The 16,902-nt window shown below is 38.5% G+C and overlaps 1 protein-coding gene across 6 annotated transcripts in view; it reads right to left on the bottom strand.

Moving 5' to 3' along the window:
* Nucleotides 1-3,359: 3,359 nt before the first annotated feature.
* HOMER1 (homer scaffold protein 1) overlaps nucleotides 3,360-16,902 on the bottom strand; it is a 135,183-nt gene continuing 121,640 nt past the window's right edge. For all 6 annotated transcript variants that reach the window (XM_049108343.1, XM_049108342.1, XM_049108340.1 and 3 more), the window contains one exon: nucleotides 3,360-11,328. In XM_049108343.1, the coding sequence (XP_048964300.1) occupies nucleotides 11,140-11,328 (189 nt within the window). In that variant the 3' untranslated portion in view covers nucleotides 3,360-11,139. The remainder of the gene's footprint in view (nucleotides 11,329-16,902) is intronic.

The following is a 16,902-nucleotide window of genomic DNA, read 5'->3' as shown; positions in this document are numbered from 1 at the left end:
GGCCGCAAGTAGGATGTGCAAATCATCTTGTTCTTCTCAATTTTGTTCTAAAAGATTTTCTGCCCAAGAGCAGAAGCATAGTTTTTGTTATTTCAAGACAAAACCAGCCAGTTAAGGTTTCCTGGCTACACCTCCTTGAGGGTTACAAGTTTGCTCCATATGGTGTCAGAGCGCTTAGGGGCCTGGGAAAGAGTGGGGGGTTCGGGTTCTTGGTCCACTTCTACTGATGCTGGCACTCGCTGAGAGCCTTCTGCAGCCAGCATCCAGAGATGTCCATCTGGTCCTTGGTCCCACATCCACAGCGGTGACCCTCTATCCCAATTCACTGGCTAGTCAGTGGCTTCTCCACATGCCGGGGGCGGGGGCAGGGAGGCTTCTCAGCTATGTGGGGTCCAGGGGACTTGCTGGGGACTCCCTTAGCGGACACACCACATCACTATTTCTCCTTGGGAGCTGCTCCATCCTCCTGGCCCAGGGGAATTCTTCCATAGGCAAAACCTGCAAAGTGAGGCATGGGTCTTCAACCCCCCATCCTGTCTGGGGTGGGGGGCACTTATTTGTCCCCCAACCTCTCATCTAAGGTCAGTGCGTTGGAGGAAGGGAGCAGCACTCAGGGCCCCTTCTTAGTCACACTTGTCACCCTCTCGTCATCTTGCTTCCCTTCACCTCTTGTCTTTTCCTTTTTAATCTCATTTGAGTGGAAGAATTCAAAAGTAGAGGACTGACTCATTACTGCCATAACCGCCCAATCCTGAGGGCCAGCGAATAGAAGGCTTTTGCTGTGGCTTGTATTAGGGGTGGGAGGAAGGCAAAGGAAGCAATAAATGCCACGAATGAAGCAGGAATTTAGAATTTAGAATCTTGCCCTCAGATACCTCTTGAGTCTCTCATATTAAGTTCAGCTTTTTCTGGCTTCATTTCATTTTTGTCTCTTACCTGGATTGCTACAATTTAAAAAAAAAATCTTGAATTCTGAATCTGGTTTGCAGAACCTTTCTTTAGTCCATTTCTCCCAGCTTTATTGACATTTAACACAGAACATTGTGTAAGTTGGGACGCCTCCGTGGCTCAGTGGTGGAGTGTCTACTGAGGGGAGCCTGCTTCCCCCTCTGCCTATGTCTTTGCCTTTCTGTCTCTCATAAATAAATAAATCCTTTTTTTTAAAGAACATTATGTAGGGATCCCTGGGTGGCTCAGTGGTTTAGCGCCTGTCTTTGGCCCAGGGCGCAATCCTGGGGCCCCAGGATCGAGTCCCACGTCAGGCTCCTAGCATGGAGCCTGTCTCTCCCTCTGCCTGTATCTTTGCCTCTCTATGTCTATCATAAATAAATAAAATATTAAAAAAAGAACATTATGTAAGTTTAAGGTGTGCAGTGGGACGATCTGATACATGTACTCATTGTAAAATGGTCACCACAATAAGGTCAGTGAACACCCCCGTCGTCTCATGTAGTCTTCAATGGATTCTTGATAATGTGGCCAGAGTGATTTACCTGCTCTCAAGTGTAAGTCTAGTCATGATACTTCCGTCCTGCAAGGTTTCAGTGGCATCCACCACCTTCAGTTGAAGTCAGAACCGCCAAGGACCCCAAGGCAAGGTCGCAGTCTGGAACGTGGCCATCCCATGTGCTCTGGAGCCCTAGCAAAACCACTGATGGGCCCGTCAGGGCGTCAGGCTGAATTTCAGTGTGTGGCTCTGAAGGATATGTCCTTTCCCCTGGGCTTTCCACCCATCCACCTGAATCAAGGTGGACATCTACTCATCCTTTCCATTTTAGCTCAAATGCCACCTCCTCAAAGACACTAACCCCCTCCTCTACCTGTTGAGCAGAAGCCAGGACTCCTTTCATAGTGTCACTGTCTTACTGTTCCTGACTGATGGCTGTGTCTGCCTCCTTCACTGGACCTTAGCTTTTTGAGGGTAGGGACTGTGTATTATCACGTTGGTGTTCTCAGTGCTTAGCTCAGTCCCTTGTGACACTGGAGGTGCTCAGATGTTTGAATAAACAGCCACTGGCAGGGGATGCTAGCAGAAGCAAAGCCACCATCGAGGTAACAAAAGGCTGCTGGCCAAAGAGGGAGGCACTGTCTGGAAATACCCGTTTCAGTATCTATTTGTCCTTTCCCGCCCACTTTGAGGGCTACAAAGCACAGCACTTTGCCTTTTCAGTGGTCCCCTGCAGCTGTGCCGGCGCTCCGGGTGGCCGCGGATGGGGGTGCTGTGCAACAGCGGTGGCCCCAGTCCCTCCGCAAAGGCTACCATCTACACTGGGCATCCTGGTTCCTACGGCAGGAAGCACGTTCAGTTACTACCACGTTCAAAGCACGGTGCTGGGTGTTGCTTGTAATTTAGAAAGAGTTTTCGCAGGACCAGTTAAAACATTTTTTTTCCCTTGAGTTTTAGTTTTCAGGACAATTTTTCCATCTAGAGTTCATTTTCACTGAGGATATAAGAGGCGCTGCGGTGGCATTTGGTAACTGGGCACTAATCTCCCTTGAATATCCCTAATACTGTGGTTAGCAAAGGAGCCTCAAGTCAGGAAGAGGGTAGCATGAGAAAGGAAAGAAAATATGGAAATGCTTAAACAAACTGTGATATATCCATAAAATAGAACACTCTGAAGGAGTTAAAAACAGTACTAACTCGGACAGAGCTTCCAAAGAGATCTAAAACCAGCTAACTATAGAACAAGACACACCAATAAGAGAACTTATGCACTCCTCCCCCCAAAACAATTAGATATCTCTATAATCACATATTATGTATAAATGCATATAAATGTGCCCAAAGGGCATAATTTGTAGGGATGGAACTGAAAGATCAAGAGTGACTTTTCTATCTGTATTAAGAATGTTTGCAAAAAGAAAGCACACATAAAGGAGTAGCATAAAGGTTTTTTTTTCCTGAAAAGGGACAGCAGGGAGATAAATATTCAAAGATGTATACCATTGTGAAATGGAAAACAATTTTCCTAGGTGATAGGCTGTTAAATATTGGGAACTGATAAATTTTTGTACCTGTCTTCTTAAAAAAAGTCTGCAGTTCACAGTTTAGGCAGGATGAAGTGGCCTGTGTTCTCCTCCTTGGCGGCCCTTGACTTGGCCAATCACTTAATCTTGCTCAATCTCAGGCTCTATAAAATCTACAACATGGGGATAACAGTAGCATTTAGGTCATGACACTGTTGTGAAAATTTGTTGTCAACTGTTGAGATGGCCATGAGCCACAGACCGTGAAGTTCTGTATTTTATATTTTTACATATAACACAGGATTTCAGTGCACAGAGTATACTCTAAAATAAAGGCTCTGCTAAAAGAGACCAGGATTAATCACTAAATAGAAAAATATAAACAAAAATGGTTTAAAAGGTAGAGTTTATTTGACAATTCACAAGTGATTTGCAAATTTTTATGGGTTATTTGGAGCCAAATTTGAAAACCAGTAGCTCCTCTTTTCTTCCTGGAATGTCTAACATGCTCTCATTTGTTGCCTAAGTAGTGCAAGCTTTGTCTACTCAAGGAATTCAAGCTAATTTTAACTTAAACGAGAAATAAAAATCAAATACCATACAGCAATCTAAAACCAAATACAAAGAGCATTTTTTCCTGTTGTTGTCATTAAGATCACTTCTACCAGAGATAATTTGTATACAATTATTTACGAATCAATATGAAAAAAAGAGTAAAGATCATTTAAGATCACATCAATGTTAACTCTCTAAACTTCCCACAGCAATGCAAACACAAAACCACCTGGTCCTAGTGGTGAGTTAAGTATCCGAAAAACACATTAAAAAAGATACAGGAAATACATGTAAGCCCCTACAACTTGACTTTGAGGAGAGAGAGGTGAGCCACAGAGAAATAAGCCAAGTTCTACGAGGTAAGTGTCAACCTCCTTTGATCTGTGGCCCTCTGCCCCTGCAACCTTTTAGGAATGACAGCTACATGGAAAACCAACACATCAACAGAAGGGATAGTGTAGGACACTTAATTTGACCAGTAAAGTAAGAAAAGTGAAGTTATTTTTAGAAAACAACAAACATTAGAGTCTGGGTTTATTTAAGAAGAAGTTAGGTTATGTACAAGACTTGATTTCTGTATTTTGTTTCAGCTGCAGAGTGTTGAGAAAGTCCTAATTCACACTAAGCAGTGAAATTCTTTAATAACTCACCTTGAAGTAGCAAGATGCTCTTCAATTTACCAGAGATGGCCTTGTTGTGGCATCTGTACAAAAACAGTTTACCTGGAACTCCTGTTAGTTGGGTTTCAATGTTTTAAAATGTTACAAGCAGCATATGTGAGTTTGTTGGTTATTTTTTTCAGTTAAGATAGATTTAAAAATTAAATATTAACAAAGGTTCTCAACACGGTTCGAGTATCAATGCCTTCAGACATGATTTATTGATTTATTTGTGTGAAATCTGGCTTTTTGAAACTCTACTCTAGGCCCCATGAGCCCGGCTCTTTGGCTATCCACTCCATCTTTTGGCCATTCCTTCTTCTCTGTTGCACCTGCCCCAAAAAGACATTTTCATCTTGTGTTTTCATTCTTTTTTTTTTTTTTTTTTTTTTTTTTTATGATAGAGATTGAGAGAGAGAGAGAGGCAGAGACACAGGCAGAGGGAGAAGCAGGCTCCATGCTCCGGGAGCCCGACGTGGGATTCAATCCCGGATCTCCAGGATCGCGCCCTGGGCCAAAGGCAGGCGCCAAACCGCTGCGCCACCCAGGGATCCCGGTGTTTTCATTCTTATGCCCTCAATTACCATCACATATGCTGACAAGTCCCAAATATTGATCTCTGGCTCACATTTTTCTCCTAAGCTCCCTCCAGCTCACATCTCCATTTGGCTATTCCACAGGCATCTTAGGCTCAAAACAAAATTAACTCTTCATCTTGCTTTGCCTTGCCTCCTCACCTCCACCCAGACCAACTCCTCTTTCCTCTGGGCACCCTCATTCTAGTTGCTCTCTTATATGATGACAGTGCTTAGGTACTGTGATGAAACTCTCTGTATCCTACACTAGATTATAAGCTTCTTTCTCTGGTCTCTGTTCAAAAATGGGGTCTGGGACATAGCCTGTACTCAATAAATATTTTAGGTAAGAGAGTAAAAGGCCTAAGTTAGATGTCCTTGGATTGCTTACTGATCTATTAACAGACATTAGCCCCACAACTGGATTTCTAGTGAGATGGCATTCTGCTCTGTGAGTCTTTTAAATTAACCCAATTGAAACCCAATCCTTCCTCAAAAAGTTTAAAACATAAAATTACCGTGTGATCCAGCAATTTCACTCCTAAATATATACCTAAATAAATCAAAGCAGGGATCCATACAAATACCTTTACATGAAGGATCAATGAAGAATTATTCACAAGTGCCAAAAGGGAGAAATGACACAAGAGTCCATCAGCAGATGAACTGATGTGGTATATCCGCACAATGGAGTATCATTCAGCATTGAGAAGGAATGCAATTCTGAGGCGTGCTGCGATATAGATACACGTTGAAAACTTTATGCTAAGTGAAATATGCCAGACACAACAAATACTGTATGATTCTATCTATATAAGGGCTATCGCCTATCTAAGGATCAGGCCATGAGATAATTCCACAGCTGATCTAATGACTTGATCAACATGGAGAGGCCTTAACTTCTGTGGAACCACAAAGTCACCCAACATGGACTGCAAAACCCACATCCTGCTGAACTACTGTTTAGTCTTGGGGGATGAGTTTTACAGGTTTACAGCTTATTTCACTAGGGAATTTAAGAGATGAATGGTGTTCCCAAGGCCTTTATAAATAGTTTCCTACTTTAATTTTACTGACTGGAATTCTGTTTAAGAAACACAGTGTCCATGGATTATATGAAGTTTGTAAATTAAAAAAAAAAAATCGGGTCTAAAACACATCGCATAGACATGACCTACAAACAAAGTGCCCTAACAGAGATATTCTAGAAGCAAGGCAGTTAAGCTAGAGGGAAAAACTGTACCAGACACATGAGCAAGATCTCCACCTTTTGACTGGTGTACTGGATGACCAGACTGATCACTGTGGCAACACAGCAGGTGCAATCACTTGAGCCTCTTCCCTTCCTTTCCCTCATCCCCCTTCCAAAGGAACACCCCTGCAAGGGCCCCTATATATGAAAATGAAATGTCAATTAGTACAGTGCCTGTCACATAGCACAGATTCAACAAACACTCCTTTCTGTTCCATTTCATACTGAAGTTGCTGAGAAAGCATTAACTCCAAGCACGTCTGCTTTCTGGCCACGTTTCATCAAACAGTCATTCCATTTAAGGTGTAACAATCAAGTAAGTCCTATCTATGAGTCACTGAGACATGACACTTCCTATATATGCATATATAGTAACATAGTTATAAAACACAGATAACAAGACAATCATTTATGTTGATAGAAAAAATATCCACAAAAGACATTTTCCTGTGGTACAGAAATGGGCCTAATTTTGCATTTATTAGGCACTCATTATCACCTTAATTTGGTGCTATTAGAAGAAAGCAGAGTAGTAATTCTACCCCTGGGTAGATTTGATGTGAAAGTAACTGGCAAAAGTAGGTCAGAATTCCACAGAATGGGGAGTTGTGAACGTCAGGTGTCTTATATTAGGTTATAAATCCTGACAAGACGAATGACAGGATCTCCTGAAAGCCTTTAAAATTCGCTAAGGCAATCCCAACTTGTTGAGTGAAAAGCAGCAGGTGTCTCTGGCTAGCCTGATGTGCTTTCTGTAAAGACTGAAGTGAGATGCTCCCACTTTTTGCTGGTCCTGCTTCCAAAAAAATATCCTCTCCTCCTCCAGAGTCACTCTTGCCACCACTAGAATGTGTCCTTTCATCCAAAGGACAGAGGGATCAGAATTGACTGGAAAGTACTACAAGCTTGTGGCCTGTTCCCTATTCTAGTCCAGATGCAACTTCTCTTCATGTTTTGGGTAAAAATAAAGTGTTTCTTTTCTCTCCAGTGTACTAAGCAGAAGTCACTAGGCAGGGATCCCTGGGTGGCTCAGCGGTTTAGTGCCTGCCTTCGGCCCAGGGCATGATCCTGGAGTCCTGGGATCGAGTCCCCCGTCGGGCTCCCTGCATGGAGCCTGCTTCTCCCTCTGCCTGTGTCTCTGCCTCTCTGTCTCTCATGAATAAATAAAATCTTAAAAAAAAAAAAAGTCACCAGGCAGTGTAGTTTGAGTTTTTGAGTTTTTCTTGGATAAAATCGTTAGCTATTTTACTAGATAATATATAGAAAACAACAAAAAAACATTTCTTTAATTCAATAATGATGCTTATATTTCTGTGACATCTACATATCAGTTTCCCATAAAGAAAAACTGTCATCTAAATTTAAGGTCCAATTTTAAATCAGAAAAAATGCACTTTCACAATTTCAAGTAAGGTGAATGATTCATCTCTTTTCTTTCCAAAACGGTCGTTTTTCTAGTAATTCAAAAAATATTCTCTCACTTGGAAACGATCTTCCTAATAATCATTGCACAGTATCCTACCTGAGAAAATTTTTGGAAACATATCATTCTTAACTACTTCTTACCTGAAAGTTTTCTTAAGATTTTATGTAAATTAGTTTACCTCATGGATGATAAAGAAACAATGCTGAACATATAGAAGACAAACATTCAATGAAGACTATTTCATGACTTCAAGCACAGACCATCAGGAATGGTAAAATCATTTGATACCAAAGAAACAAAAGGATTTCTTAAAAAACAAAAAAAACAAAAACAAAACCAAACACTGCCACCAAACAAATTTTCCCCAGGGCCTGCCTCCGATTCCAGACTGGAGGGAAGATGAGGTCTGCAGGGAGAGAGCAGCTGAGCTGCACGCTCCACAGTGAAACAAAAACATGGCCTAGCACATGTGTGAAAGAATACATTTAATTTTAACCAGTGCAAAAAATGAGTTTTCAAAGGTGGTGGTTTAATTTTGAACGTCCCTTTGATTTCCACTTGAAAAAAACCTGCAAGCTTTTCCTCTCACTGCTTCCCAAAGTTCAGTGACAGCAAAACATTAAATCTATGGTGGTGCTGGAAGTTCTGCTAGAGGGACAAGGAGGGATGCAACCTCATGCACTTTTTTTAATCTGCTGAAAGAAAGAGAGAAAGAGAGAGAGAGAGAGAGAGGAGAGAGAAAGGCGGAGAGAAGGAGAGAGAAGAGAAACAAAAACTAATTTTCCAGGCAGGGAAATACTTATAAAACCTTTTATGTCAAAGTCAGGATTTCACAACATAACACACTAATGCGAAATCCAGTAGCACCTGTAAGAGTTAAGCAACTGCTGCCATCACTTAAATGCTTTTTAAAAAATATCTGTAAAAGACTGAAGGAAAAAAGGATAAAGTACATTCTCCAGAGAACAACAAATGTATTTCAAAATAAAAACTGTATTTTTGTTTTTCCTTTTTTCAGTTGTTTTTTGTACAAGAATTCATAATTATCATATAATAACTTATACACAATGGGATCGATCTCTGCTCTCCTTTCCTGTGTCACTTCAAGTCCACATGTTCAGGCTACAGTCCCCAGCATCATTTTTGGATAAATATATTACCACAGTTTGATCTAAATATAGATACATTATATAATACTTGTCTCTGGGAAAAATCAGATTTTAATATTCAAACTTTTATTTATATAATACAGAAATGGAGAAAACTACAAGAGACACACAACCTAATTATGATTTGTAGATGACGATTTCTAGATACTCTCCTACCATAAATGAATAAAATAGTCTTAAGATTTTATTTATATGTGCACTTGTGTCCACCTTATCCCATATACTGTACACGTCTAATGACAATCTGGGAATTTAAAGGTGCAGCCCTCAAATTGTTAAATCACTAAAAAAAGAAAAAAATTAGGCCCTATTGGACAAGGAAAAAACTCACAAAATTTCCAATTTTAAATTTATCAGTAGGAAAATATTAAAAATAATTTTCTGTATATACATATGGGTATATGTATATATTGTATATATTGAATTACACACATGTCTCACATATCAATACAATTCAAGTGGAGACATTTTGGTGAGTTATTTTCCCATTAAATGACAACTATGTCAAAATTTAAAAATATCTTATTACATCATTAAAATAATTCACTTACCATTTCAACAGCTTACACTGTTGTTGTTAATTTTTAACTCTTCGTAACTAAATTCCCTGATCCCTAGTGTTATATCCCCTATTTAAATTAAAATCTGGTGCTCTGTTACTCAGGAACTGATGGATAAAATCACATCTACTTCAAAATTCCATCAATCAAATAAATTTTATTACCTGATTTATCAGAGAAATATCTCAACTCTGAGCTTGTGTACCTAAATTACCCTCCCTATAATAAATAGGTGAGGAAATATCATAAAATAGATGGAGGTAACTTACATGATGTCATAGCACATATAATACACGATGATTAAGTGTCTGATATAAACCTTTCAGAGACACCTGAAAACTCACTTTAGAAACTAACTTTAGAAACAAACCATTTATTTTTCACTCTAATATAAATTAATATGTATGTACTTACATACATACACGTACATATATAAAACAAAATTGTCTAGTGTTGAGTTGCTGTTTGTGAGTGAAAAAATGGTTACAAATTGATTCATTAGCTTAATTTTGTACTTAACAATTCCATCATTTTGGGGTACAAAGTCAGTGCATTTGTAGACTCCATAGAGTCAGAGACTCAGGCATACACTTTAAAAAAGAACCCTCCTCAACATCACAGGCATTGTACAGCAAGAATATATGGACTCTGATGCAATCCCTAACTCCATAAGCAGGCTAGACAGCACTTGGCTTACTTTTAAAATAGCTTCTTAAAAGAAATCTATAAAGAAACACATGTTTGCTAAAAGTCTTTTAAAATTACATCAAAACAACATTAAAACTTGTTCATTGAGAAGAGCCTATTGAATTGAATTCCTGTTTGAAATGCCTAGTTAACAGTTCAGAATATTGCCTTGTGAGGTTTGACTAGAGATGTGGTTGATGTGAAGACCCAGACAGAGTACACGGCTCCAATCCCCATAGTCCTCTGATCGGCTGTTTGATGGAAATGGATCCCCTTTAAAATTGCTATACACCTTAAAATGATCTGTAATAAACAGTTCCCCAATAACCATTATTAGTTGTAAATTGAAATGCATTGATCATTCAGAAAAGATTTCTTGCAAAATATATAAATAAATGTAACTGCATATTCTGTAAATATACTTAACATTGCTAGACCAGACCGTCAATGACGGGCTGCTGTATTTCAGTACTGTGTGTCAAATTTATTAGAAATTTAAAAAGAAAAATTTCCGAGGGACTCAGCTGCCTTCATTAGTTGGCTTTAAAATGTGTAATAAAATGGGAGACAATATCTTCTCGTAAATACATGGAATCAATATGGAAAAGTAAACTATACAGCAGACAAGATTAAAGAACACCAGAGTGTACCAGAGTGGTCACCGAGTGAAATATCTTCCAGTATAAAAAAAGGGAAGAACTCTATACACCCAGTTCTAGTAAGTATGTTTCAATTAAAGATGCAGCTCTCTCTCACTCCTGGCAAGAATTAATTGGTAATGGCACTGCTTCTCAGCAGTGCAAAAATATCCTGAGAAATTATTCAGATTACAACAGAAGACAGGGCTTTCATCACTAAGTTTTTGCACAAAACACAGCTTTAGATATCATAAATAAATAAATTTAAAAAGCAGATAACCTTCACTGTGTTGAACACAAAAAGGGGATGTGACCCAGACATTGTTAATTCTCCCATTAGCTAATATCAGGAAAAAAAAAAAAAGATTGCATTAAGTGTCTATTTATAACTTTCTAGTTAACTATGGCCAATAATATACATGGAGGTAATTTGTAGTTCAAGTTTTTCATCTCTTTTTTTCCCCAACTAGCTACAAGCTGAATTCTAAAATTTACACTGAAATATACAATTCCAATTTTCAAAAGATCATCCTCCTGGAGAAGGAGTGATATTCAAATTTTATGTGCGATCTTGATGCAGAGCCCAAACAGTCCTATGAAGAGAGACAGTATATTTTTTAATCAATTGGCACTGAAATTTAACTTTCCTTAGCTGCATTCTAGTAGCTTGGCCAAGTTATCTCGTAATTCTGTTAGTTCAAATATTTTTCCATCAAGAATTTCTAAGAGTGTCTTCAGGTTATTGCGAAAAGCTTCTTGTTCATTCTGACTTTTCTCCAGACGTTGCTCTAAGTCAGACAGTTGTCCCTCCAGGTCTTTGTTCCGAATCTCTACTTCCTTTAGAGACAAAAAGTGTGATATAGATACACAGGTCAGTTCACGACTCAGAAAACAATGTAACCTTTGTGATTACTCACATGGTGGTAGTTAATGCAGTGTGATGAGCAGGAGGATGAGCTTCTGAATCTCAAGCTAACACAATTTAAGGAGATTCTTAGAATTCTGTTGCCTGAGATATCCATGGTTTACCCACAGGCTTGTTCATGAATCCATCTATCCACCCAAAAGAAACTTCCCGACTGCTTACTTTGTGCCAGGCAACACTCTGGACTCTTCGAATGCCGATGAGGATTAACAATCCATTCTGTGGATTAGCTACATCTCATTTCAGTTTCTGCCCACTGCTTTTTCCTAATGCACAACTGGTAGCCACCTCAGGTGAAAGCAGTCAAAGAAAAGAGAGTGTTTTTTTCTCCTTACTGGCAATTCTGGAGAAAGACCTGTGAGAAGACAACTACTCTCTAACACGAGGCTTCGGGGTCCTCTGGATATGTTAATCTTCGTTTTGCCTCACTGTCAACGAGTGCATGCGAGTGCATGCGGCAGAGGGAATAGCTCGACTGCTAAAAGGGAGTCCGGATTTATGATAAGCATGTGTGTATATATAAGAGAATTGTAAAGCTGACAATTCGAGTGTACTGGAAATCGTGGAAAGAAAAGGAAAAAATGACAAAAGGGAAGTAATAGTTCATGACAAAAATATTAATTAAAAAAATAAAGTCTAGCATACTTAAACATAAAAGGTATTATTGCTCTAAAAATGTTTCTAAACATGACAAATATAATAAGTGATTCTAAAAAAAATAAAATGATCTAATGACCTAGAGATTTAATTTTGGTTAAAAATGCAAATTGAGGGGTACCTGGGTGGCTCAGCCAGTTGGGCATCTCCTTCGGCTTAGGTCATGATCCCAGGGTCCTGGGATAGAGCCCCACATTCATTCAGCTCCCTGCTCCCCAGGGAGTCTGCTTTTCCCTCTCCTTCTGCCCCTCCCTACCACTGGTGCCCTCCTCCCCTCTCTCAAATAAATAAAATCCTAAAAAAATAAATATTCAAATTGAGAAAAAGAGCAGAAATCAACTATGACACTTTAAACAAGCTGTTCAGCTAAGCAATTAATTGAAAGTTAATTTCTCTCAGATGTAAAAGTGAACTTTCCAGAAAGGATATTTAAGTGATTGACACCAATTACATTCATATATGTAAATTATATGGGACAATTAAAACATTTTGGTGTTAGTGGTACATTATGAATCAGCCTCAGAAAATATTGTTTCAAAAAATAATAAAGAATTAAAAAAAGAAAATATTATGTTTCATGGTTTAATAAATACATGGTTATTAATACATGGTTTAAATGTAAATCTCTTTAAAAATTCTATCAAGTCTAAATGGTGGTGGAACATATACTTTTAATTTTTGAAAGACAATCTGGTAAATGTTAAATAAAAAAAAATGAATATGAAGCAGCACAGTGCAAATGAGCAAACACTGGTGTGCATGAGGACAAACACTGGAAGTTCCTGTACAAATAGGAAAGAGTTGTTAGGATTATGGGCATGTTCTTCCAAAATTTACTTTTCTTACAATACTTGTAAATATTACACTTTTGAGAAAAATAATTAGGAAAGTGGCTTGAATACATAAAAGAAAGTAATCCTGATCTAGGATTCTGAACATAAAGAAATGTTCGCTTGCTTTGACAGAAATAACTCGACTGAGGCTTAAGCAAGAATGCCACAGAGGAGCCGCAAGTACCTGGGAAAATATAAGGAATACAGCAACTCTAATGAGTAATAAATGAAGAATTTAAGAAATCCCAATCTAATATTAAAGCATTTATTGTTAGATGTTCCAGGTATGTTTCTAATCTCTCCCCTTTGAATAATCTACGAAGTGAAAATAAATAAACTGAGAGCAGGGTCTGAAACCAATAAAATACTTATAAATTCAGAAGCCACATTCATGGAGGCTCCAAACTAGGAGGCAAAAAACAGACCCTCAGATCAAATGTAAAAATTCCACTCATGATTGCACAGCATGCTCCCTGGCCTGCTTAAACAATAAGCTTAAGAGTAGAATGTTTCCAACTATAAAAATAGACCAAATGCCATTTACTAGAAAACACCCACTTCACCAGGCACCACCCAGTATGCCCTCTACAGCCTTCCTTGAAATGAAAGGCTTCGTTGTTCTCCTTGCCAATCAATGAAACATGCAAACATTTTCAATGGAAGCATGCAAAACACCAAATTTCCTCAGCTATTAAAATTGCATTGTTCTCTCTAGACAGAGTTCCATACTATCAGCCCTTTCTCTGATTGGAGGGATTTTAGTAGTCGGATAACAAAAGGGGTCTGATACAGTGCTGACAGTGCTGGTCTATTCTGAGGCAGAGAATATAATCCTAGAGCAAGAATGGCCACCACAAGGCCACCACGAGGCTCTGGCTGGTGGGAACCTGCACTGCATGTCAGTACACGTAAGCATGTGCCAGGGGTATCCACAGACCTAGTTCAGTCCTGATAAAAAATGGAAGCCAGAAGCTAACTCTCTTTCGAGTGCTTTAAAGGGCAAAAATGGCAAGTATAAAATTTTAGTAGGTAGAAGGTCACGCTCTGTGTTTATTAGATATGGAACCTAAACACTAGAGTGATTTAAAAAATTTACACAATTATTACCATCATCAACGGGACCAGATCAGCCTCATTTTCTGTAAATTTAAAATCCTGCATTTTTAATCTAAATAAAGTTACAGAAAAAGTGTCTTTGGCATCGATTCACATCTTAAGCTGTTACAAGATACACTACCCTAATATATCAAGCTTCATATGTAACGTGACATATAAATCATCAAAATTAGAATTAGTTATTCAACAGAAAAATGGGCAGCAGACACACACAAATTTTTTAGAGACATTCAACAATTATTTACTAAGCATCTTCTATGTACTCGCAATAGAGATAGAACAGAAAATAAACAAAGATGGTTCCTGTTTTAATGCAGCATGCATTCTAGAATGAGGATGCTGGGAACAAAAAAGTAAACACCACTTCCGAGATGCTGCGGTAATGGTGACTATACGCGGAGATCTCCCAACCATCCTCCCAAACTATCTAAGTCAATAATAAGAGTAACGTCGCACACATTCCAGGACTTCAAAGTGACCAGCAGAAATAGAGCCATACAAACTCCAACCAATTTCCAGCAAAGACATTTCCCAAGCTTGCTCTCTAACCCTCTGCAGAGGGCAAGGCAGGGTCGTGGGGCAAGGAGAGCAGAGGGAAGAGGAAAACAAAAGGCTTAAGACTGAACTCTCATAACCCTAAGGAACATGGCTGGAAGTGCTGAAATACTGGAAAAATCATCAAATAAACAAACAAGGTCCTGGTGACCCAGAGCAGACTACAAGGAAGGGACTTATCCGTATACACGAGACCCAAGGCAATCCTGGAAAAGTGACACTTCTGAGGAGAAATGGGCAAAACGAAGAAAGAGAAAGGAACCTGCTAGAATCCTACCGCAAAGGGGCAGAAGCAACAAAGAGAAATTTAGAATCTTTTAAGACAAGAGACAATTAAAACACTGAAGGATGTGTAGGCTCTCCCTATCTCCCAAAAAGAGGGTGCTCTCTCTCCAAAATAAATAAATCTTAAAAAAGGAAAAAAGCAACATTAAAACAAGGTAATAATGGAGTGGCATTTTCAAGAAACTCAAAGAAGGAAAATTACAAACCAGTAATTTTATATCTACCTGTCACTGAAGTACAAAGTCTTAAAAAACAACTTAAACCATGAGCTTTTCTGGAACCGTCTACTAAAGGATAAGCTTCATCCAACCAACAGATCATTGTGGAAACTTTAGAGAAAGGACTGATGGTGACCATGTACTATATGTAAGAAAAAAGACTAAAACAAAGGTGGATGATGGTTAAAAAATAATATAAAATGTTACTTTTTTTTTTTTTTAAAGACTGTATTTATTTATTTGACAGAGAGCAAGAGAAGATGGAGGAGCAGAGAAAGGAAGTCAAGCTGACTCAAGCCGACTCCAAGAGCTGAGTACAACAGAGCCCAGTGCGGAGCTGGATCCCACACATGACCTGAGTCAAAACCGAGCTGGACACTTAACCAACTGAGCCACCATGGAGCTCCCCCAGAATGTTACTTAGTCTGCCAAGGCAGAAATAATGCAACTAAAAAACAGGAGAAAAAAAAAAAAAGGAAGGAAAAGAGAAAAGCAGAATAAGCTTCTATTTATTGAGAACATAATAGTTCAAAGTCAATTATCATTAAAAACTACCAAACTAGGGGGCCTGGGTGGTGCAGTTAGTTAAGCATCTGACTGTTTTGGCTCAGGTTGTGATCTCAGGGTCGTGAGATCAAGTCCCATGTCAGACTCCAGGCTTAGTGTGGAATCTGCTTGGATTCTCCCTCCCTCTCCCTCCATCCCTCCCGCTCATGCTCTCTAAAGTAAATAAATATTAAATATAAATAAATAAAAACTAACAAACCAGACAGTGAAGTGTAAATATGAACTCAGGTGAATTGGAGTATTTTTAAAAGGTTTAAGTCTAAAGTTAACCACTACAGCAAAGTTAAGACCATCTCAAATATCAAAAGATATAAAAAAGGGCCAAGAACATATCATATAGAGAAAGAAAAAAAATCCAATTAACAAAATACACAGGGATTATAATGATAAACTGAATCAAAACATAATAATCATATTGATAAATATGAATAAGTTACCAAGTAAAAGGAAGAAAATTCAGTTGGGCTCACAAAACACTATCTATGTGTAAACACTGAAGCAGTCACAAAAACTGGTTTTACATGAGGTCACAAAATAGCAGTATTAAGTTACATTGAATATAAATATTATAAAAAAATACTCTGATCACAATGCAGTAAGACTAGGAATTGAAAACAAAATCGTGAAATAGAAAGGTCCTTCCAACGAGCAATTCATTTAGGAAGGCCAAAAATAACGGGATGGGTGCAAGATAATGAGGGATTGTGATACTGGTAGAAAGAGTAGCAAAGGATGGCATATTAATGTTAAAAGCCACAGCACACAATGGAGATATAACCATTATATTTAGGTACCAAGCATCTTTATAAAGCAGAAATTACAGGAGTTTTAAGGAGACACAGATAAAAACAGATAAATGAGAGACTTCACTATGTCAATACAGGACAGATCAAGGAGAACAAAGGAGAGGTAACAATATAGAAGACATAAATTACAAAGCCAACAAAGAATATTATAAAAGTTGACCATATATAAGATCACACAAAAAAAGCACAGTAAATTATGTAAAGCAGAAATTATATAAACCCTTGTGATTATAAGACTGTAAAACTAGAACTTAAGAACTAAATCCAAAAAATAAAAAGCTTATGCCACCAGGAAATTAAAGCACCTTCTGTTATTTTTTACTTCTTTAAGAAAGAGAGAGAATGAGCAGAAGAGAAGGGCAGAGGGAGACGCAGAAGGAGTAGCTGGCTCCCCACTAAGCAGAGAACCCCAAGTGGGGCTTGATCCCAGGACTTTGGATCATGACCTG

This window comes from Canis lupus, chromosome 3 (genome assembly GCF_003254725.2).
Source record: "Canis lupus dingo isolate Sandy chromosome 3, ASM325472v2, whole genome shotgun sequence".
Taxonomy (NCBI): Eukaryota; Metazoa; Chordata; class Mammalia; order Carnivora; family Canidae; genus Canis; species Canis lupus.
The sequence above is the reverse complement of the archived record's forward strand: the minus strand, read 5'-3'. Positions and strand labels throughout refer to the sequence as shown.